The sequence below is a fragment of the Astatotilapia calliptera genome, chromosome 2 (genome assembly GCF_964374335.1).
Source record: "Astatotilapia calliptera chromosome 2, fAstCal68.1, whole genome shotgun sequence".
Lineage (NCBI taxonomy): Eukaryota > Metazoa > Chordata > Actinopteri > Cichliformes > Cichlidae > Astatotilapia > Astatotilapia calliptera.
The window spans coordinates 24,880,779-24,905,979 of NC_137423.1; the positions used below are offsets into that span (position 1 = coordinate 24,880,779).

At 42.8% G+C, this 25,201-nt stretch overlaps 1 protein-coding gene across 2 annotated transcripts in view; it reads right to left on the reverse strand.

Annotated features, from left to right (window-relative positions):
• Positions 1–355: 355 nt before the first annotated feature.
• Positions 356–25,201, reverse strand: part of ppp2r2ba (protein phosphatase 2, regulatory subunit B, beta a) — a 44,439-nt gene continuing 19,593 nt past the window's right edge. Inside the window, exons 1-10 of one of the 2 annotated variants that reach the window (XM_026189242.2) lie at positions 22,938–23,752; positions 15,174–15,271; positions 12,492–12,657; positions 10,499–10,611; positions 8,031–8,208; positions 7,568–7,732; positions 5,409–5,578; positions 4,723–4,814; positions 4,494–4,617; positions 356–2,212 (exon numbers count right to left, since the gene is read on the reverse strand). In XM_026189242.2, the coding sequence (XP_026045027.1) occupies positions 2,057–2,212; positions 4,494–4,617; positions 4,723–4,814; positions 5,409–5,578; positions 7,568–7,732; positions 8,031–8,208; positions 10,499–10,611; positions 12,492–12,657; positions 15,174–15,271; positions 22,938–23,007 (1,332 nt within the window). In that variant the 5' untranslated portion in view covers positions 23,008–23,752 and the 3' untranslated portion in view covers positions 356–2,056. Of the gene's footprint in view, positions 2,213–4,493; positions 4,618–4,722; positions 4,815–5,408; positions 5,579–7,567; positions 7,733–8,030; positions 8,209–10,498; positions 10,612–12,491; positions 12,658–15,173; positions 15,272–22,937; positions 23,753–25,201 lie in introns of those variants that run through there. The other variant, XM_026189233.2, reaches the window with a different exon arrangement.

A 25,201-nucleotide genomic window follows, 5' to 3' on the forward strand; every position in this document is an offset into this window, starting at 1 on the left:
TACTGTTCTATTAAAATTATAAACAAATATCCTTATATGTGGCTCTTATTTTTCTTAAAAACAAAAATAAGGTAAAAAAAAAAAATCTGTTAATTCTTTGTTTTTACATTCATCAGGCCCCAATCAGCCCAAATATCAAAGAGAAATTAAAAATGCATGCTGTGGAAGAGTTCGGGTCTTAGGAGGTTGAGGAAAATCCCATTTCATCAGCTGGACTGCCTTTATTTGGCTTAATTTTTGTCCACACGAGGGCGCCCTAACACCACAAGCAGAAACGGTCTTAGCCCATAAAACATCTTACATAAAGTTTGATAATTGATTCAGCAGGTGTTAACAGAGAAAGTCCACCAGTGCATGATTTGAACTTGCACATCTTTATTCTTTTTTTTATTCAAAAGAAAGTCCAGTAAGCATAAAGACTGCATGGTATTTCATTGCATTTCAATACATTCTGAGCTATAAAAGTCTTTTTTTTTTTTCAATTAGAGTGTCACAAAGGAGGTTGTTTAGAAGACATTACTGTTTAAAGGAATCACACTTAATTATTCCCTGATTTCACAGAGTTCACTTAGACCTTTGACTGCTTTGCTTTACGGGAGTTGGCCGGTAAGAGCCGAGTGCTGAAAGACAATCTGCTACTGTTCCATGTTACCCATTTTCAGCTTGATGAGAAACATGGAAAGGCATTGCAGCAATCTAATATTTATATAAAAAAAACTGAATAGTGCCCCAGATGATCTGCAGATGTACAAATATAGCTATACGCAGGCTGTCAGCTTCATCAGAATCAGATCCAACGCATGCAAAGAAAAAAAAAAGCTATGCTAGCATTGTTAGGCCAAGAAAATCTCAAGTTTTAAATTCAATATGTCAACACGATGAGTCGACCAATCTACAGTCTACAGATCATTTTTAGTACTATCCAAATAAAGAGAAAATGTGGCAAGAAATTTAGAAATGAATGTGACTTTGTTTGTGTCTCTTGCAAACTGACAACATCAGACTGACTTGCAAGGTGAGAGCAACAATTACTTTGTACATATCACAGCATTCTCCCCTGAGCTCACAAGCATGAAACCAGTGCTCTAATGTAGAATTGTGACTACATTGATTCAAGCACTTTTTCTACTTGGGACCTGTGTGGAGCTTTTTTTGTGTGTGTTTGTTTATTTAGAGAGAAAGAAAGAAAGAAAAAGAACAAAAAAAAATCCTAAGTTAACATTTCATTTGAAACATTCACACACTCCCTCCTTGTAGCCATTACCCCTCCTCCCCACCCGACCCTCCCCTCCCCTCCCTTCCACTACATCGAACCCCCACATACCAAAAGAAGGCACCACAGCTTCTAAACAGACTCATTGACCGAGAGAAGGACTCAACAAAAACAAAAGCGTTAAATAAAACCCAATGACACAGCCTGGAAGGGCTTCATTCACATTACAGACTACAGCAGTCTCACAAGGAGACACGAGATTGGTACTAGAAAGACTGTCTGTGTTGTGTCACAGGCAGCGAGAACTCAGTTTCTGCGGGTCAGAGATTAACAGTCTTTTCCTCTTCTGCAGCACATTGCGCTGTTCAGGAATTTTGCCTCACGTAGAGGCTGCAGGGTTGATCACATGCATTGCAGCATGAGAAGACCGAAAGACAGGGGGCACTGTTGCTACATGACAGTGAGCCACCATCACGTAGGCCTGGTTTCTGTCAGTGTGCTCTATTTTCTGTTCATTGTGCCCACATCTGCCTCTGTCCTTAGGGTCCAGAGTGCTGCTACGTCATAATGTGATGGTAGCAATCCTCTTGTTGCATAAACGCATGGGAAACAATTCTTCGGGTGTCCGCATGGCTAAATAAATTAAATTATAAGTCAAATTGAAGAAGTTCATTCTTGATTTCAAGGAATCAAGTTGTTGCTTCCTAAAACATGTGCTGTCCACTTCCCCCACTTTAGTCACTGGATACTTTTACCCTGGTCGTCATCAGCAGAGTCGGGGAATTCAAGACAGCAGCCCCTTACAGGTGCAGGGTCAGGGGTCAGCAGGGGGCAGGCTGCCCTTTAGTTGACCTTGTCCTGAAAGATGTATAGGTTGTTGGTGGCTGCTACAGCAATGATGTTTTCATGTGGGTGCCACGTCGTGTGAAGGATCTTCTTGCTGAAGTCAAGGCTGTCGACGCTGATCTCATCCTTACGCCGCTTCCCACCTACACACACCTGGAGGACAACAACAAAAATGAAGAGGCATTAAGAAGTGGGAGTGTGGCAGCTCGCACGTTTCACTGATGTCAGTCATTTGAAAGATGACGGGGTGGGTGGGGTGCTGACTAGGCTTGTAGCTGGCGTCAATGGCGTCACTGAGCTGGACCTCTAAACCGTGTTGGTGCTAAGCGTTAAGAGGCCCATGCTCCAGTTTTGGTGAGTTAAAAGTCTGGCTGTATTTATTAGGTATCTGTGTCTGCGAGATATAAATGGATGCATCTTGATAACGAGCCAAGCTAGTGTTAGCTGATAGCTTTGCACCCTTCCAGATATGGTCAGTTTGGTTCAAAAACCTCTAATGGTGATAGCCAAAATGCTAAAAATAGGACTTAAAAAGGGCTATTACCAACATTTGTTTCAGGTTTGGTCACTTTACAAAGTTGATATAAGATTGAGTTAGCAAATTAGCTAGCCCCATATTTACACATGAAAGAACATAAATCTAAAGTTATCTTTCATGAGCAGAAAACAGAACTTTGATGAGAGCAAGCAAAACCTAAAGTGCTTCAAAACCTAAACCTAAAGCTGTTCTTTACAGCTTTGTGTATACAAAAGATTCTTCTCTCCACTGAAAACATGTATCCGGTCTTTAAGTCTGACGTCATTAGCCATGTCTGGGCCCAAACTCCGCTGCAAGTCCCTAAGTCAAATGATCACTGCAGCATTACTGAGAGTTGAAAACTGTCTAAATTCTCTCATCTGTAATAAAATGATCAATGTGGCTGCTCTACCAGGTGTAACAATTAAGTTTAACGTCCAGGCATCCATGAAAACAGAATTTATGATATTTAACAGAGTTAAAAGTTAGCAGGGCGTTAGCTTGCTAGCTTCCATCTAAATATAATATACCATGTTCTGACTGAGCGATTTATGAAACAAATTCAAACGTACAGCTCTGCTATCACTTCCAACATAAATGAAGACAGAAAACTAAACAGCAACGACATTTGTTACTGAAGTTGGGCTAGCTGGTATATAATGATGTGCTACGTGATCGCTAGCATGACAAAGCTATGTTAACATAACATAAACAGTAAAGCTGGAGGGCAAACGCTAACAAACGGAGGACTTTTTTCCACACGATAAAAGTTAACATAAGGGTTCCCAATGGTTAGGGGCAAATGCAATTGCATGGCAGAAGACATTACTGTAAACTGACCAAACGTCAGTCAGGAGAACCACCTAGATAATCCATTCACAATACAAGGTTAGTCATTAATATACTGCTGCACGGGCTGGGCTGTAGTTACATCGTAAGGGTTTAAAAACTGAGCTTTAAAGTGATTAGCAGTAATAAAAACCGAGAGAAGCTGACAGTGATCACTGACTGTTTTTAGGGGCTTGTTGAGATTAAATAGAACAAGATACAAAGCATTAAAACATGTTAAAACACATGACAGCCTTATTAAATGCAGACTACTTTGGGCCCGGAAGCAGTATTCATCACGTCATCACTTAAAGACCGGATTACTGCAGTTTGAAACATAAGACTGCACTGTGTACATATACTAAACACATTTCTTTTGTTCATTTGTGTGTTGTATTCAGTCATGATTGTCACTGTTAAGTCAGGTCTGTTTTGATATTGAATTTCTGGACTTGTACAGCAGATTTCTAGTGAGGACATTTTTATCAAAGTTACAGAATATAAGGAGGGGAAGTGAATTGTTTTTAGTGACACCATTACTTTAAAATCTCAAAACCGACTGGTCACAAAAACTGCTGGTATTTACTTAATCCTTTTTTTTTTTTTTGTCATAAATGAATATCATAGATGAACTCAAAGACATCTGGAGGTGCCACTTTCAATCAGTGAAAATTACAGCAGGAAATTTCACTATTGACCAGCTTTTTATAGATATTCAATAAATCATTTGGCTTAGGAAATAATTGACAAATTAATCGATTATGACAATCATTGCTTAAACCCTGAACTAATTACATTATCAATGAGTCTGTCAATGATTGCCTCTGATACTTTGGTGAAAACATGTCAGAAAATAGTGAAAATAATGTCAATCACAGGTTTCCAAATTAACAAATTGAATACTTTTGCTTGACAAATCAAAAGATATTAACTGTCACAGATCCACACAATCCAGCAAGAATCACAATTTTGGAGAACCAGTGAATAATTAGCATTTCTCCATTAGAAACTCACTTGCGGTGAGGCATTATAAGACTAAAACCAGATGTCTTTGAATTTAAAAAGGATAACTTGTGTTGGTGATGGTACCTTGCGAGGCTTCAGAATAGCTCTGGGTTTGCTGTTCTCTCTGGATGCTTCCAGTGTGACATCGCGTTTGGTATTTCGGTCGAACATTCGGAAAAAATTGTTGTAAGAGCCGGTCATTATGACGCTGAGGAGGGAAAAAAGAAGAGAGGGGGTGTTATCGAGAGGGGTGGCTGGATGGACCGAGCGGTTGGTAGATCTGGTCGATGGCGGCGCTGAAAAGAAGTCTCACCTGTCTGATCCATTCCAGACGCACTCAAACTTGTCAAAGATGCAGTCGTTTTCGTACAGAGAACACAGCTTACCCCGTAAATAGTCGTGAACCTGAAGAACAAAACCAAAAACATGACAATCTGCAGTACTTTTTGGATCAGTCTTTATAGGCCTTTGGAGTTCTTCGCATTGCCTTTTAGTGGGCAAACACACCGAAACCATAAGCTGCACCACCATATGCTCTGCTTTCAGTAATCCCTCAAGACCTGGTGACCTGTGCTAAGATGCTAGGTAGCAGGTGGAGGCTGAGGTGGAACTGGACAGAGAATCCCTTGAGCCCGGTTGATGGCCTTATCAATCATGATCTGCCCTAAGATGGCTTCCCCTGATCAGACAGCGTGGACGTGACTGCCGTGACCACACAGTGGGAGGTTCTGCCCTCCGGGTTCCATCAGCGCCTATACTATCCGTCTTCTTACGGACATTCAGCTCAATAAGCCCTCCTGGGGTAATTGCTACACATGACACGGTTACAGATTGGCAGGGTGACAGTGAAACAGGATTATATTGAGTGATAAGCCTGAAATCAATAAGTTTTGATTTGATCTGGGCACAGCGGTTATTTACTAACTTCAGCAGCGGAACATTTTCTTTGGAGCCCTCAAGCTATCCAAAAAGCACACGAGAGAACAATGAAAAGCGTACCTGGTACGTCTCGAGCGGCTTGTTCTCCATTTGAAGGTCCCACACCTTTACAGTGAGGTAGTCTCTTGTCATCAGGTAGCGTCCGCTGTGGCTGAACTTCACGTCAGAGATGGATGAGATGATTTCAGAGAAGAAGGAGCGAGTGGATGGATCCTCTGGCTCCTCAAAGTCTACATGTAAAAGAAAATGTATAAAGCAGTTATCTTTCAACAGAAGATTTTACACTGTTGGTGCTCGCTGCTTTAAAGACTTTAAATCGCTTCAAGGAGGAAGATTCGGTTTGGGCAGTGGAGGCTGCTATTAGAAAACAATGACAGCCACGACAATGCCTGGATGCTGAGTTTTCTGCAGCAGCTGCATCTCCTCACAGAATTACATGTGTGTTTAGGGAGATAGTTGTGGGTCAGCATGGTGGGTAAATATTGGTTATGATTCATATTGATTTTGGCAGCTGCTGTTCCGTGTGTAGGCCAGCACGCTGGGGATAACAGACAGGCATTCCATCGTTAGCTGTCAAGTTATTGTTCCTCCTCCTCTTTTCCTCCCACCCTTCCTACCCTCTCTCTCTCTCTCTTTAAAAAAAAACCAAAAAAAAAAAATTCCCCCACCATTCTCCCCCCACTTCCACTCAATCCCACTCCTCAGCTGAGGCCTGGAGAATAGCTCTGTGATGTGTCAGTGGGGAGTCTAACTAGGGATGCAGTGTGAGAGATGAAAAAAAAATGGGGGGATGAGGAAGGGATAAGAAAAACAAATCAATGTCAAAGTGCTGGGTCCATATGAGCCCTGCTGGATTTGTATGTGCGCGCGCCAGCGAATGCGTGCGAATAAGAGCAAGTGTAATGTGTGCATGTATATATGCATGTGTTATGTGTGCCCCTGCCCTCCCTCCCATCCAGATCCACGGGTGGATAATAGGGTCCCCGGGGAGTCAGCAGGGGGGCTGTTTGGTCCCTCTCTCTATTTGTCCTGGGGCTCAGCTCACTGGCAATCCTCGGCGGCCATTCATCCTTCCTGTAAAACTGACTGATAGCAGCGTGCTCCAGAATTTATTTTTATATATATATATATATATATATATATATATATATATATATATATATATATATATATATATATATATATATATATATATATATATATATATATATATATATATATATATATATATATATATATATATATATATATAGCCTTCTATATAGAAGGAGATACACTATGATTGTGACTTTGTGTTGTGTGTGTGTCACAAAAAGGAGGAGTGGTGTGTGAGTGCAGGAGAGAAGGCTTTACATTGCTCTGAGCCGTAAACGTTAATGCAGTGAGACAGTAGGTTGGTATTAACAGACCTCTCCTGAGGCTAACAAGAGCACCTGCCTGCTTTGCCTGTGTGTGTTTGCTACAAGCACCTGTCTAGGAATGGCACACACATGCCAAACAATCAGAGTATGAAGCCGACAACTTCAACTGCCCAATGTCTCCAAATGTAAACATTTTTTTTCCAGCTCTCATGTGATGCTCATGTGAAATTCAACAGGCCGTGTTGGTGCTGGGTCCAGTGGATCCATCAATACGTCTGAGGAAATGAGTGACATTATTGAACAACAGGGTGTGTCCATGAGGGACTAATGCGATTGCTCTTAAGCCATTGATTTCCCAGCAAAAATGTCAATGTATTCATTATTCATTCAGCTAAAGTGTATCCATGTGATGTCAAGCTTCGGAGAAGGCCATTCATTGTTTGAGACGCGCTACAAGATTTATTCGTGTGTTATCAATCGTGGCATATTGAGCAGGGGAAGCCCACATGTCACAGCTGAAAAAAAAAGGTGGAGCTGAGTGTGAATTTACAGCCAAGGTGTGGAATATTGGAATCGGGCTATATTTCCCTTGTTGACTACCATCACCTCAATGGCAATAAAGGCATCGATGGAAATTGTTGATTTTTGCGGTTTTGCGTCCCGTGAATTTTGCAGTTCTCCAGTATCTAAATTTTGTCTGCCTTAAAGGAATAAATTAATACAATAGAACAAAGGTGTTCAGTATTTCAGTGAACCTTTAAAGAATTGTGGCTAGATAAAAACAGCCACGTTTCTGGTAGGTCTACCTGAACACTAAGACACTTATTAAATCTGCTCCCATGATGCTCTGGTACTCACATTTGCAGTGCTTGTCGCAGAGTGCGGCTTGTCTCATGTCACAGAGGCGTATTGAACCTTTGCTGCTACTGTAGGCAAAGGTGTTACACTCCTGCGGGTGGAACTCTGCAGAGGTGATTACTTCCGTCAGCTCCTCCATGTTGGCTGGTTTGATGTCCACAATGTCTGAGAGAGAACCGCTAAGGAACAGAAGACTACAGTGGACATGTAACCCACAGAGTAAAATGAAAAATCGTGCCACTACTGAAATGCAGCCCTGGAAAAAAATACATATTTTATGTACAAACTGTTACTAACAATGATTTTTTTAGAACCTCAAATCTATTTATCACCCTATCATTATTAATTAAAAAGAATTAAGTGTGATTTTGAGTGTTTTTTTCTTCTCTTTTTTGTCTTTTTTAAAAATGAAAACAATGATAATCATAGGAAAAAAAAAAAAAAAAACAGAACAAGAGGATACTGAAGCTGCGGTCGGTGATCTCCAGGTTCCACAGGTTTATCCGAAGGTCATCGGTGGAGATGAAGGTCTGAAGGTCGGAGTTGACAGAGATGGAGTTGATGTGGTAGGTATGGGCGTTGCTGAACACCCGTCTGGCTGTAGCCTCGACCATCAAATCCATAGGCTGAAGCACCGGCACCTGGAGTGAACATTTAAGGGAAAATGTAAAGTAATGCAGACAAATATGCAAGAATAGAAAAATCAGCTTGAGGTTTTTGAGGGTAGTAATTACTAGGCTGGCCTTCTGTGAGTGTATCTGTGTCTATACTTGTGTCGGTGTGTGTGATTGTCCAGATATTTTAGTGAGGACCATTTGGGCAGTTTTGTGTGTGTCTGTGTGTGAGGCACAATCGGATGACTCCGGGGATTTATTTGACATTTACTCCACAAATCTTAATGACACAGAAGCTCAAGGGCTGCTTGATGAGTTGGTTCAATCAGACCGCAAATATCTCTCTGCTACACAGCTACCCAGTAATCACGCCTCCTTCTCTTTCTCCAAGTCACTCCTGCTTTCTTGTTTGTGTGTGTGTGTGTCATGGAGAAAGAGAAAATGGAGAGAAATCGAAGGAGGTGGAAAAAAAGACATGGCCCGAGGGCATCGGCAGGCCCTGCTGAGGAATGATAACTGAACTCTGCAGAATTAAGACAAGCTTGCACAGACACACACACACACACGCAGACACACAAGAACCCAGAGTTGCACATTGCTGCTCGGGCTTCAAAGAAGCCCAGTACCAGTCTGCATGCAGCCCCCCGTTGGCCAGATAAAACCCAGACAAAGAGAAGAGAGGGGAGGGAGCGAGGAGAACAAATCGGCTGCTTCTTCCCTTTTTCTCTCGTCCGTTGCTGGCACTGACAGAGACATGGCAGCCCAGCAGGCTGCTGTATCTCCGTGGATGTCACTTTATTTCCATGTCTTTCACTGGCTGTCCAGAGAGACACAGAACATATTAACCCATAACCCCCGAACACTGACAGTTGTGCCGTTCAGCTTGCCCCTTGCAGATTCGCTGTGATCTGATTGTCTTTGTAACATAATATATTTATACATTTCTGCCTTAAAAATAATACTTCAAAGTAAATCAGTAGGTTATAATGTTTTATATATGTCTTTATGAGATACTGAATGATAAACTTTAAATCATTGTATGAATTCTAGGATGAATATTAGTGAATTCCTCCCTCTCCTCCTCTGCTTTCTCCCCCTGCTGAGATTTCACAGCCTCTAAACAGGATTGCCACAGTCCCGGCCTGTCCTCCAGGTTGCTATGATCCCCTGGCCAGCCAGACAAAGAGGGACAGACACGCTGAACACAGCACTAATCTGCAATGGCAGACACACACAGACACAGTCCTGTGTGTCTGTGTGTGCCCTCTTTTGTGTGAAAATTAAATAGGTAGCGGAGTGATAAAAACGAGAGAGAGAGAGAGGATGATCCCTTCACGGTGTTCATCTCAGCGCACATATTGATCGCTCATTCTCAATTTCTTCTGCCAGAAGTTCAAAAGAGTCCAAAGATAGCAGGTTGCTTTGTTGGTGTCAGACTCTCATTTATCGGGACTGAAACTGATCACAAATGAAAAAACAACTGTGACACACACAGGCGTGCAGCATATGTCACTAAGAAGTTTATGCTGGATTAAAGGCTATCATAGCATAAAAGGCTGAATGCTAAATTTTGACTTAATCAGCTTATCTGAACTCTGCTTGCTTGGATTCCATGTGCAGGTCTTTCCAGAAACGCTGGTTCATTCAAAATACCTGAGCCTGGGTTACAAGCAGCAGTTGTGGGATCTGTAAAACAGGAATCTACCAAAAGGTTAAATGAAAGATGCTACTGCTAGGTGATGCTTTTAATTTCGTTTTTAAACTGAGCACCACAAATATTCTTAAATATTTCTGATATCCATGCATAAATAAATAGTTCTCCATCCATCTACCCTTTATCTGTTATCTGGGTCATGGGGGGCGCTGGAGCCTATCTCAGCCTCCACAGAGCACAAATATTCTTCATTTTTGTTATTTATGGATATAGTGGCAGTAAGTTGTCATGTTTTACTTTTTTCTATAGTAGTTTTTTCAGTCTTAAGCCACCCGGACCACTGATGCATGGCTTCAAATATTTCATTTTTGTCAGATTTATCGCAGTCTCGTTGGGTCATCCAGCCTCCCCTCAAATAGAAAATCTGTGGTTTTTAGTGACAGAGAATAAAAACTCTGCCATCACTGACTCTAATTTTCACGTCCATAAATTGCAGTCCATTTCATTGTGGACTAATTCAAAGTAGTGCCATCGATGCAATGTTTTCATTCCACTCAAATGTTGTGCACTGTCTAATAAAGTGAGTGTAATCTAGTCGCAGCCTATTTTCACCGCAGTGTATGTGACATCATGGGTGTTGTGACATTCAACAGTTTCACATACCCGTAGAGTGGTGATGGTGGATGGGTCTCGGATCCGTCCGTCCTCATCCTTCAGGTTGTAGCCTTCAGGGCGCTTATCCCTCTCACTGATCTTCCACAGCTTCACTGTCTTGTCTGAGGTGGACACGTCACACAGGCGCACAGACATACACAAAATACAGTTAGATCACGGCTCAGCAGAGTGAATCTCAGATACAAGATGGATGCGGGGGGGCTGGGGATACAATCTGGCAAGTAGCTGGGCAGAAGCCAGCAAGGATGATGAATGGCGACTCCTGCGTAGATTCTGATGTCACCGATATCAATCTACAAGTTGACTTAATTTCCCTGCTGCTGTTTATACCCTCGCCCCTCCCCTCCCACACCCTGGAAAAGCCATCTGGGTTGCTTTTCAATTTTTGCATCATATAAACATCGGTTACATCTCATCTTCTCGGTCTACTGAAGTGGATGGCAGCCGCAGTCAGGTTGTCTGCTTTTTTTTTTTTTTCCTCTCCCCTCTTAATTTCCGCTGCGATGCCGGTGTCAGAGCAGCGAGGCCATCGCCACAGGACTCTCCACCATCTGCTCCAGCCACCGCAAGCACGTCTGTAGCAGCCATGCGTGAAGCCCACAATCTGCAAGATGTCTCTCAGCTGATGTGTGTACTTGTCTGCTGTGGCTCTCGTACATGTACGGCGTGTGTGGTGGCACATGCCTTAATATGTGGCCCTGCTGTGACAGCCATGCATGAAGCCCTTAATCTGAAACTCTTCTGCAGGTGACACTTGCTCACCCAAGCAAAACAAGCAACACTGTGTTCTCCCAAAAAGTCAAAAAGACACTGTCAAGTGATATTCATCACACCTCCTTTTACATCAACTGCAAATCTGAGCATTCTGCAAAGTGACGAATGAATCATTTTGCACAGTACCTGACTAATAACACTAGCTCACATGTAAACATACTCCAGTGTAGGGCTGGGCGATATGGCCTAAAATCCCTATCGCGGTATAATTTGAAGCACGTGCGGTAACGATATATATCGCGATATATTATTTTCTTCTGTATAAGGTATTTTCCACACTATAAGGCACACTTAAAATCCTTTAATTTTCTCAAAAATCGAGAGTGTGCTTTATGTATGAATTCTGGTTGTGCTTACTGACCTCGAACCGATTTTGGCGTGCAGAAATCTGTTAAAAAATGTTTTAGTACAACTTTGGTAAGCCACACTGCTTGATGAATTGTCAGAGCATTACGGCTGCCGTAGTGAGGAGCTTCGCGGAGTAATCTGGGTCCAAAACTCCGTCCGCTTCAGGTCCCAAAGTCAAACGAACACAGAGTTAAAAACGGTCTAAATTCTTTCATCTTTAATAAAATCATCAGCGATGCTGCTTTACCAGGTGTAACAATTAAGTTTAACATCCAGGCATCCATGAAAACAGAATTTATTAAATTTAACGGAGTTAGAAGTTAACAGGAAGTTAGCTCGCTAGTTTCCACCTAAACATGATCTACCATGTTCTGACTGAGAGATTTTTGAAACTAATTCAAACGTACAGCTCTGCTACCACTTCCAACATAAATGAAGACAGAAAACTAAACAGCATTGGTGTTTGCAAGGTTACTGAAGTAGGACTACCTGGTATATAATGTTGTGCTACGTGATTGCTAGCGACACAGCTATGTTAGCATAACATTAGCGCAGTGAAGCTGGGGAATGAACGCCAACTTTTTTCCATTCGATAAAAGTTAACGTGAGGGATTCTGGTGGTTAGGGACAAATGCAATAGCTGCGATGCTTTCGACCAAAACAGGCGCTGCTTGATGACGTCATCAACATGCACTATCACGATAGAGCGGTGTAGTCAAAATCTTTATCGTTGGCCAAATTTATATCGTTTCTATCGTATATCGTTTCTATCGCCCACCCCTACTCCACTGATAGATTATTGGTTCTTTTGACCATTCTTATAGTTGTGCTGCTCTTACAGCACCTTAGGTGTACTGACCGTTGGTGGAAAGCAGGAAATATGCTGCATTCTGCTGAGGAAGCCATTTGATCTTGTTGATCTTCTCCTCAATCTCCAAACTCTTCAGGTAGTCAAACTCTGGCTCATGGCTCTGGAATGTGCTGTAAACATTGTACTCCCCACGACGCTGGGGCTGACTCTTACTCTGCAGAGGAAGAAAAAAAAAGAAAGTGAAGCACAGGTAGACTTTGTTTTTTTTGGTGAAAGTTTCATTAGATTCCCGTGATTCCCTTTTAAGAGTTTTTAATGATGTGTTTTTGGCAAATGACTCAGGTGACTGTGTTATTATTGTGCTGTTAGATTTAACTGCTGCTTTTGATACAGTGGATCATAATATTTTAATTTCCCGTTTAGAGCAGTTGGTGGGTATGCGGAGTACCGCACTGCAGTGGCTCAGATCCTATTTGGCAGAGCGAACTTTCTCTGTGAAACTAGGGGAGTTTGTATCCTCTACTGCTTCTCTTCAATGTGGGGTTCCACAGGGTTCAGTTTTAGGCCCGCTTCTTTTCTCTCTATATCTCCTACCCCTTGGGTCTATTTTCAGGAAACATGGGATTTCTTTCCACTGCTACGCCGATGACTCCCAGATTTATTTCCCACTTAAAAAGATAAATGGCTTCTCAGTAGACCCGCTGCTCAGATGCCTTGATGAAATAAGGACTTGGATGGCTTTGAACTTTTTACATTTTAATGAACAGAAAACAGAAGTGATGGTTTTTGGTGGCGCTTCTGAGGCCACTATTATAGATCTTGGTTCACTGGCACAGTATGTTAAACCAGTCATCACTAATCTGGGAGTTAAAATAGAGGCAAATCTTAAACTTGAAAGCCAGGTCAGAGCTGTTGTAAGATCTAGCTTTTTTCATTTGAGGGAATTAGCCAAAATAAAGCCTATCTTATCGAAACAGCATTTTCAGACAGTAATCCATGCCTTTGTTACTTCTAGGCTGGATTATTGTAACGCACTTTATTTTGGGGTTAGTGATGCGTCCATTAGGCGCCTGCAGGTTGTGCAAAATGCTGCAGCACGTCTTTTAACTGGAACAAAAAAGTTTGAGCACATTACCCCTATTTTAATTTCACTCCACTGGCTACCTGTACATTTTAGGATTGTTTTTAAAATTCTCTTATTTGCTTTTAAATCTCTTAATGGCCTGGCCCCCCCCTACCTCTCGGAGCTACTACAACCATATACACCTGCCCGTTCCCTTAGGTCCGCCAATCAGCAACTCCTTAAGGTACCGAAAACTAAGTATAAACTTAAAGGTGATCGTGCTTTTGCTGTAGCTGCTCCAAAGTTGTGGAATGATCTGCCCTTGCATGTTAGGCAGGCCTCTTCTCTCTCTGAATTTAAAAGTCTTCTTAAAACATATTTATTCGCTGAAGCCTTTGGCATTGATTAGAGGGGTTGACTCAATTTGTTTTAACATGTTTCAATTTATTGTATCTATTTATTTTATTGTATCTCATTTTAATTTTCTTTACGTATGCTATTAACATGTACAGCACTTTGTGAAACTCTGGTTTTATGTTAAAGTGCTTTAGAAATAAAGTTGGTATGGTATGGTATGGTATGATTATAAGACAGGTGTAAATGATTCAATATTAGATCTAGCATTTTGGAAAAGATGTAATTTATCTTTAATTTATCTTAAATTCCCCCTTAGGAAGCTTACTACCAATAATAATAATGCATTTTATTTAAAAGCACCTTTCAAGACACCCAAGGACACTTGACAATAGAATAAAATACATAGTAGAACAATGACAAAACGTAATAAAACACTTTAGTCAAGCTTTGCATTTGGGGATCTCCTCTCCTAATTCTGGTTTGACAAAATTACATCAAGCCCCTACCTCCACAGATGAAAAGTAAAAGTTACATGGAAATGATATCTCGTTCTGAGGCTGCGAGATAAGGGTTTTGGGGGGGTCACCATCTTGTTTGGAAAAATGAGATATGACCAGGAGGGGCAGGTCATTCACTGGCTAACAACTTGTGACTGAAACAACAACAGTTGTTAGCCAATGAGCTAACGGGTAGATAAAATAATTTACAAAAAAAGACTTAATTTTTATGCCGTATGACCCATAATATGAACCATAAACGCAGCAGGTAAGTGTTTAGCATTTCCCATATGTAGGAAAATGGGAAAATATAGGATCAGAAGTCTTTTATGCAACCACAGCCATTGGCATTTGGTGGCCCTCAGACAGTATGCAGGATAGGTTTAAGGAACTTCCGCGAAGACTTCATTTCCCGACCTGGAAGCTATACTTTTTTTTTAGTAATATTAAAATGTTAATACCACAGGAAAAATTAATGAGCGATTTCATGGTGGCCACATCCATTTTTTTATACAGTCTATGATATATTTACATAGATTCTGGAATATTATATGTTGAGTAACAGAACAGACTAGATTTTCGAATTGGGGCTTTCAACAGTACTTTTGTGCCACATTGTTACATGTCTTCATAATGTTGGTCCAACAAAAGCTTTTTGTTTTTTAGCATATTTACAGCTGTCCTTTTGAAATACATCCTCTTGCTTGCTAGTTATCAAAAAAACAAACAATCCAATGTTAATGCTTTAAGGCTGTCAAATCCTTTTCAGCTGAAGGACAGCATAATTATCACTGCATTGTTGGCATTTCCTACCTCCTGCTCCCTTTGGAAGACAACCACTCTGCCTCCTTTATCCCCAGTGGCCAACAGCTCCCCCGATGAGTTAAACTCCACCGTTGAGATAATGTCAGCTGCAACACAGGAAGCAGAGCAGACAGGGGGAGAAAATGTCAGTGTGAACAAACCTGTCAAGTATCTGACAGAAAAAAGGAAACACTTTTTCAATGGGATCTTCTAGAAAACACTTCAGGAGAAAAGGGAGGGGAATCTCATGACAGTCCCACAGAGGACTCCTCGGTGCAGACAGCCCAGTTTGGAGGAAATATAGGTTAGGAGAAACCACTGGATGAGTCACTGCATGATAATTGAGACTCTTGTCTGATTGAAGTGAGCCAATCTGTGTTATTTAATTGCACTTCTGCTTATTAGAGGACTCTGCCGCCGCACTCTTGCTCATCACAAAACACATTCAAAAAGCTTTAATGTGTTTTAGCAACATCAGTTATCAGTTGCCTGTATTTTACATTTTGAAGCATCTCTGCATAGCTACAGGTTCACCAGAAAGTAAATATCGGACACCTACCCTTAAGGTAGGTTTTCCTCTCCTCAAAGACATACAACTGCCTGAATTTAGGAAAGGCTAATGGTGACTGTAATTACGTATTATACAGCCCAGGGATAAATTGTCATATCATAAAGTCTGTCTCTCACACACACACACACACACACACACACACACACACACACACACACACACACGCGCACACACGCGCACACACGCAAACCACAGCAGAGGCTAGCCCGGTTTTAAACAGTGACAATAATATTAGACAGAGAGAAAGAGAGAGAGCGCTTGTTGTTTTGTACCCCCCACGCCCTCTGTGGACCTGCTGCTGGTGGAGCTCTGAACAGGAGAGGGGAATGTTGCTATGGAGACCGTTTCCATCTCTAGCGGCAGTCAGAGAGAGCGAGAGAGAGAGAGAGAGTGTATGTGTGTGTCAATAGCTCTCTGACTTAGTTGCTGATGCTAGCTGTAATTCAGCAGACAGTGAGAGAGAGAGAGAGAGAGAGAGAGAGAGAGAGAGAGAGAGAGAGAGAGAGAGAGAGAGAGAGAGAGAGAGAGAGAGAGAGAGAGAGAGAGAGAGAGAGAGAGTGAGAGTGAAAAACCTGCTACTGCATCTGGGGGAACGAGTTCAGTTCAATGCAGCACACAAGTTCAGACAATAGAGTCCCCATAGACGGACTCATCGCTTCACAAAAACCTGTCGTGCATGGTGGAAATGACCATGCATCCTGTCTGTGTGTATACTGTGAATCTGGCTCTGTCCTCCTCCAGTTTTAATTTAAATGTTAGAGAAAGTCACAGATGAGGCCAGAGGGATTCTTACGAGCACGTGTTGATAATGACATGATGTGGGAGGGCAAAACTAATTATATTTGAATGAAGAAATAATGACCTTTCACAGAGAAGACAAAGTCTGACCTAATTGCAGCCTGGGAGAACCCTTCAATGCACCATGCTGGTGTTGCATGTACTGTAGCAACACATGCTAAAGGCGCTCTGTAAATGCATTTGTACACCTCATACATGTAGTGCATGTATGAGGTCTCTCTCTCTCTCACACACACACACACACACACACACACACACACACACACACACACACACACACACACACACACACACACACACACACACAGTAATGTCTTCCAGTACCACCAGGCCAAAGTCACTCATGTGAATCGAATGGAATCGGCTTAGCATTCAGCATTCTTTAATCAAAGCTGGTTTTGCCCTTTTTTGCCCTTCTCCTCTCTGTTTCTGCCCCCTCCCCATCCCCCCCCCACTGCCTCTCTTCTTTTCCCTTCCCTCATCATCATCATCCACACATTAAGTCACTGAGGGGAAACAGTAATTGATGGATGCTATTTAACAAGTTTACACACGAATACATCCTTCAATCATCTCTTTGAATGATCAACCAGGCAGAGCCAGTGGAGCTGAAACACACGCTAACGTGATGGAATGCTCCCTTAAATGAGTTTTTTTTTCTTTCATGCAAATGATTTCAGACCAGACATGACTTGTAATTGCGTTTGTGAATGGCAAACATCTTCTTCAAATGAAACTTTATGACAATAGAAAAATAAATTCGCAGCACTGTCACAGGTGGGCAGGGTGTCTCAAATGATTTCTGCTGTTGTCAGTTGTTACATGACCAAGATGACTTGAATTAGAGGGAAGCCAGACACTGGACTGATCAAATGCTTACTTGGATGGACACACACACACACACACACTTTCTCTCTCTCTCTCTCACACACACACACACACACACACACACACACACACACACACACACACACACACAACCAGATGAAGCCTATAAATCCTGTGGCCAGCCAGGTCTGACAAAGACAGGTCAGCGCTTCCTGATGCATCAGAGGGATGCTTGAGATAACACACATCCATCACCAGTAATAACTCAGACGAGCCTGCTGGCCTGCTGCTCAGATGTCTACATGGAAGACTGAATTAAAACAGGCATGGCACAGTTCTTATCTGCTTCTATCCAACAATCTGACCCCCAATAACCCCTTCACTGTGCAATATAGAATTGGCAATCAGACCAGCTGGATGGAAACATAGATATGCATCGATTCTGGAATGAAAACCCCGTACGAAGAGCCAGAGACACAGGAAAACCAGGAAGGGAGGGAGAATATTGAGTTTATTTATAGAGGCCTGTGCACAGCACACCACCCAAAAGAGAGAGGTGCCACTAAATGCAATCACAGAGAAAGGAAAGGTCTGGGGAGAGAAGTCGGTTTCTCAAAATAGCTCAATAAAAGCTTGTACAGCAAGATTCACTGGCACAGACACCGGCAGAGACCAAAAATAAGAGTGCCCTGCCTAACCTCTAGACAACGCATAATCCTGTCAGGAGCTAAGGCAACAAGAAAGCAAATTGACGTTGATCTCGTGGCACTGCGGAGTTGTGTAAGACACAAAGACTTGAAAAAGGTGTGCCTGAATAGAAAGCAAGTTGCATAAGGGGTGTGCAGTATTTCCAGGTAGAAGGAGGGACGTGAGCAACCTGGTGCTGTGCAAAAGCTTTGTTAGAGGTAGAGGGGAAAGGATTACAGCACTTGTGCTGAGCTGCCTGCGTCAAAGGATCAAGCCGGAGGATAATTCAAGTCTGTTCTCACACTCCCTTTCACCTGCCAGTCTTGTTCCCTCAATGACAATTAACAAATGTGTCTTTAGTGCCATTCTTCCTAGGGAATGAATAAACACACGCTAGTATTACATGCTCTGGAAATGGAGACCATTCATGTGCTGAACAAGCAGCTGATAATAACTTCAATTCACACCACCAACAATAGAGATCAATCACATTTTTGAATAAACCCCACTACCTACTGGTCCGGTACCCCGTCAGATGATTAAGGGTTTATTCAACTCGATTACCTTCACATAAAGCAACAGAGCACAATGCAGGTCTCCTCATCAGAAGAGAATGACTCTTTGTAAGATCTGGAGTGAACAAGCTAATTAACCTGGTTTCTCCAGGATCAGCCCCATGAGACTGAGACAGGGTGTGTGTATTTTGTGTTCCTTTTTCTTGCATGTGTGTGTGTGGATTCTTTTGTGCATGTATCTTTGTGTGTGTGCATGTGTGATTTTTTTTTGTATCCCCACACTCCAGGGAGTTGAGGGTGAAATGGGCAAGACGTGATACTGCTTCTCTTCTCACACTTCATTAACACATCGCCGTGGTACACATCTGACTATAGACACAACACGAGGCAAAAATGGAGCAGAGGAAGAGGGGATAGAGGAACCAGCATTCATCCCCTGCAGGCCCTAAGCTGAATACCAAGAAGAGTGATTTCAAATTCTTGTTATTTGGTATTCTTTTAGAAATTGAAAATAGAGAGCAGGGGGGATGGTAGGAAAGCGAGGATGCGCAGTATTATAATCCCCCACCAAAAACAAAAGCTGACACTCACGCTCGATCTGTCTGCCTGCGATGCTTTGGTGAAATCCCTTTCATCTTCCTGTTTCCATCAAAGATTAGATGGCTGCTGTACAGACTAAAACCTTACATTTATTAGTGACCTTATCACCAGCACATGTAGCATTCTGAGTGGCGCTGCTTCCTCGACAGGACACGGGAATTAGCTATCAAAACTTACAAATATATCCCATTATAAAATCCCAGAAAGGTCAAGAACTGCTTAGCCTTGAGGCTAGCTGCACCCCGAATGACTCACACACAGTACGTCTATTCCAGTGCTAACTCATCTACTGACCAGGAAGCCATATCACAGTAGAAAAATAGGACATTTTTGTCATCGTCCTACAGTAGCAACACCACGGGTATTCTTTAATAAATTCTCATTAAACTTTCATGGTGCTTCAGACTTAATAAGAAGCTAATCAGGGGATGAAAGCAGCTGCTGAATAAGGAGTGCGACTCGCCCCAACTTCACAGCTTGCCATTAAGCCTCCGCTACCCCCCTCACCATCTCCATACATGTACATGCACAGTCTTTCTTGCACTATGTGGTGAGGCGGGGCGAGGCGTTTTGAGTGCTTCATAGTAAATAATGGATGGGACCTGAGGGTATGGTGGGCTAAGTCTTTTTATGCCGGGGTCCTAAAGTGTGGCCCCAGGCCGTTTGCCTTGGCACAGCCGACAGAGCTCTGGCTCTGTTCTCAGCAGCAGCGGCGGCAGCAATAAAGGCTGTGAGCCCTCTGTAGTGGGACTGCATCAGTATTCAGTGGGGCTAGAGAGGTCACATCACACACAAGCTTGTATCAGACAGATGTATAACAGCAAAGCAAAGAGCAAGAGGTAGAATGTGAAGAAGAGGGGGGGGCAGGGGAGAGAAAGAGGAAGGGATTACATATCCGACCAGTTGTTCTTTAAGTCATTGTTCCACTAACAAAATTGTAAAGGACCAGAAATCAATACTAAAGCAGGCGTTATGTTAGGTCCTGCCTCACAGCCAGAAAGCTATTTGCATTTTTAAACCCAATGTGGTGCTATTTCATCCATTATCACAACATCCAAGGAGGAGGTGGCTGAAAATGAACTGTTGTAGGAGCACCACAGTCCACTGACTCAACACGCGTATACACAGCCACGGTGAGAAATCATCCATTCTGTCACCATTAGCAACGTGTCATCTGCAGGCGGTTGCCGAATGCAAATCAGAGTGTAATACAATTTTCTCCCCTCTAGATAATAATGATGACTCTGGAAACTTCACTTTAAAATTGAGGAGACTTTGAAATTTCATGCCTGACTACGAATGACTACAGCGTGTTCAACAGAGTCAGTGTAACCACCCACAGACCCACCAAGCACTGAGGGGTGGGATTGGTGCAAGACAAAGGTCAGCTTGAGTGACATCATTAGAGTATCCTGCTTTTGTGGACAAGGATTGCCTGAGGGGAAACCCAACCAACTCACTGCTGCTCATCAGAACCATTGTGTGTGTGTGTGTGTGTGTGTGTGTGTGTGTGTGTGTGTGTGTGTGTGTGTGTGTGTGTGTGAGAGAGAGAAAGTGAGTGTGTGAGTGTGTGTGTGTGAGAGAGAGATAACGTGTGTGTGAGAGTGAGAGAGAGAAAGAGAAAGTGTGTGTGTGCGTGTGTGGTCTGCACATACTGGGTCTGATAAAAAATGTGCAGTTTGGGGAATTCATAGAGATGGGCAGAAGACTGACTTTATAGCACTTAAGGGTGACAAGGATTTAGAGGTTGAAAGGAGACACACACACACACACACACACACACACACACACACACACACACACACACACAGTAATTCATGATATATGAAGTGTGATGATCAGTCATAAATTACAGCAATAAAACATAACAAAAGCAGACATCTGAAAAGCACAGATGGGCTTCAGACTGGATGGTCCTTTGCTTTGGGAGGACATATTTGACAGTCCTCGTGCTGAATGAATGAGATGGTAGATGGAAGAGTGGGAGAGACAGAGAAGGAGCGACAGGGAGATGAAGATTCCCTGCCGTTTTTAAATCTCAGCGCACACATCAAACAAAGATATTCATCGCACCCTCTCGCGCACTCGCTGCGAACCGGTGGCAGTGAGTTTAGTTGTGAAAGAGAATCATCTAAGCCCTAGGCAAATAATGGTGCTCTCCATTTGAATGAAGAAAAGGAAGGAAAAGGGACGAGGGGAAACGGCACAAAAGCGTGCAAGAATGAGAACATACGTATGTCTTTTGAGCCCTGACTTTGTTTCTCCTCCAGCCTGCAATGGCATCTGTAACCTGAGCCCCACAGAAGCTCTGTGGTGGCTCTGACCCACCCTGCAGCCACTCATAACCTCCAACAACATCCATCCTGTTCAATTGTGTAGAGTGTGTCCATAAATATCTTATCCCATGTGGAGCTCCATAATATTTGAAATTACATTCCTCTTTTCACTGATTTTGTTCCTCACCCAATCTTATGGTAAGTGGGTGGCAAAATGTGTCTGGTGTGAAAAAAACTAAAGGATTTCCCAGTTCTGCAGTAACTATTTATACAATTGGCAAGCCTTCCACTGAAACACTGCATCAAACTGAACAATAAAAACCACTCAACAGAATAGGACAATTAAGCTGAAGATGGGAGATGTCCACTTATTAAGGAATTGAAAATTGAGCTTAATCTGTGGTTAAAAATATAAAGTTATTCATATGTGGCCCTTGGCATTTACAACAAATACAGTACAGAAGGGCATTTAGCCTCTATGAAGTTTGATTGTACTGCAATAATTTTAAAACAAAAAGCCATCAGACCTCAATGTTTTTGTAATCTCAATGCTATCAGTGCAGCAGATAATGTCTATGAGCAATCTGCATAATTGCATAATGAGATCAACCACCATTTTCACCTATAAATCAGTGTTTTATGTTCATTAGCGATCCAAGGAGCTCATAGAGAAAAGCTGGAGCTAATTGGCAGAACATAAGGGAAGTATTAAACATCACTTTTAACAGGTCGGAACTCAAAAGGCTGATGTCTGTGGTCAATGAGGAGAAACACATGCATGGAACAGAGCAACATTTGTAGCTGCAGGGTGGGAAAAAAAGGTTATGTGCATTGCATACAGTGAAAACGTGTGTCTGTGGATGCATGTGTGCTAGAGAGAGAGAGATGGATCCATATTTCATTGTGTTGTCTCCTTGAATTAGGGCACCTTGCCTGCTCCTTTTTTTTTTTTTCAACAAGTGCACACAGAAGGAAAAAAAATACATTTTTTCCCACTACTTCACACATTCTCTTTAAACTCAGAAACTAGGGAATAAAACATTCTGTACTGGTGCCTCTACAAGGAACAATCCAAACAGATTAAAAAAACCCTGATTACTCTGATCAAGATGCTTATTATAGCGCTAACCGGTGATGGGAAACCACCCCATCCTGCCCAGTTATTACATTCTCACTGGATCTTCACCACAAATGACCAGAATGTTCCCGTAATAACCCCAGCTTATTCTGTGACTAAGGTGATTAAACGAGCTTTAAGTGATCCCACCTTTATGCATTTAATAGTCCCCGCACAGCATCATTATATAGCCTAACATGAGGATATTTATTTTTATCATCTATTTATGCCATCTTATGTGTAACCTGCTGTCATTTACGGGCTACTTAATAATTAGATTGACCAATTTCTTGCTGTGATATTAGCATCCCTTTAGCTACAGCCGCAGGTTATTTACTGTCAAACACCTTTAAACTGTGTTTCTTTTCAACATCAAAATACCTTCGGTTGCATAGTTGTGGTCGCGAAGGAAGCTGTTGTTGATTTTCCGGGTGTCACTCTCCTCCTCCATTGAAAAATCGGCTGATTCGAAATCCTGAAAGCGGCAGACCTGCTCCCATCCTGCCCGGTACCGTCAGCAGGCGGGCTGTGGGACCAGCGGGGGGCCTGTCATGGCTCCAGATCTCCGGTGTAATCAACACAATCGCGATCAAATACCTGTGATGACGACGGTGCACGGGGCAGGTCCTGTCCACACCTCGGGTGGCATCCAACAGACCGACCGTCCGCAACGCAGTGACAGTGTCGACTCCAACAGTGGATTTAATAGCCTAATTATTGCAGCGCGTCATAGGTGCGTCTGCCTCAGGGAACTCTTCAAACGCGTATCTCCCAAAAATGTCAGCACGGAAAACCTGCAGCTTAGAGCTGATGATGATTTCAATAAACGTGTTCTTGAAGGTTGAACCTGAAGTAGCAGCAGCAGCATGGGCGCACTCCGTAAATCTGTTCTGGAGGACTGGAGTTTAGGCAGGCGAGATTTTCCCCTCCCAGTGCCAGCGGGGCGGGCGGGATTATGCGTCAACAAGCTTGCTCCGATCACCTCCGCATTTCCATGTCATAGCCTACAGCGATGCATCTCCACTTTTTCTGGATCCAGATTCTGCATGGTCTCCTCGCTCTTTCTCATTCATTCATTGATCGAAACGGCCTGGCGCCTGCGATCCCTGCAGCTCAGCTGACTCACTGTGCCGGATAGCGCAGAGCTTCACTGTAGCTGCCCACTCTGCTGCTGCGCTTCAGCAGGGGCCCCTCCCTGCTGCTTGACGGCTGGCTCTTTAAAAACCTACAAGCAGCAAACGTGACGCTCAGTTGAACCACCAGGACTAGTAAAGACTTCAAAATCTGTTCACAGATTTTTGAACCACCGAGGTTTGTGTGTGTGTGGGTGTAAAGTCACTGGTAGCAGGTTGCTCTTAAACTACCATTCCTCCATTCTGCTTCAGAGGCATCTATGCACTGCAGTGGCTTGTGTTACTTTTCTTCTAATTAAGACCCTAAAAACAGCTATTCAAGCCACAACACTGAGGTTTGGATGGATGTGTTATGAGGTGCATGACATGTCACATTTCTGTCCGAACACATGACAGAGGATTCAGAAATTAAAGGCAGAGAGGGGTCACAAAGCAGAAAGACCGAGACAGAGAGAAGGAAAGGTGAACTTAAACTAGAGAACAGAGGTGACTAGAAAGAATAAGAAAAAATAACCAGAGGCTGATTAATTAGATTAGTAAGGTCACCATCTGCGGCTCTTTCGGGAAAGATCTGATTTCACTGCTGAGTTTAATGACGACGCACAAAACGAAGCTTCTTCTGGTCAAACCATAATCTTTAATGAGTGTGTGTGTGTGCATCATCAGAGTGCAATGCATCTCAGCTCTATCTACTCACTTTACGCTAAATCTCTTTGGTACCACAAAGGGACTGGGTATCTCCCCTGCACAAGCCTCAGCGCACATAGCATCAGCAGAGATTGTGGAGCCCCCTCTACTAAATGCATTAGCTCTCTAATCCACAGGACCATTTGCACATCCAATCCTCTTCTCCTCTACTAATGGGGATCTGGCTGTGAGGGAGGCATGCTGCACATAGCAAAAAAGACAGGGGCCTCCTACACATGCTGTTTTACACCCCATCAACCTCCAAACTCCATCTCCATCAGAATACATTACGGGGCATTATCCATGCAGGGGGATAATGAAGGCTGCTGGAGCATCCGTGAGGACTCGTGGTTCACGTTTCCATATTTACAGTCCTCCACACCTTTAATGAAATCAGCAGAGAAATGCTGCCATCCTTGACCCTCTTAGATTTAACTGAGTGGTCAATAGCATTTCCCACCTCTATCAATATTTAAACAGGATATACGGGGACAAAAGAAACACAAAGCCCTCCTCTTCAACAAAGACTTTGGCTAAGTCACAGCTGAGCAGGCCGAATAAACTGAAATGGAATCGGCGAGACAAAAGGGTTTTATAGAATGAAGCCACATGGATGAGCGGTTCAGTTTTGTCAGATTTTGTTGGGAGTTGAGGGGGGAAAATTATGAGGCAGAAACATGGTTAAAGCACAGATATTTGACTGTATAATGAAGGAATAAGTGGAGACTGCTGCTTGGAGCCAGAGCCTGGGATCAATGCTACAACATCCATACAATATCCTCTCTTCCTGCCTTGGTCCCATTCGCTGTGCATACAAGTCCTTAC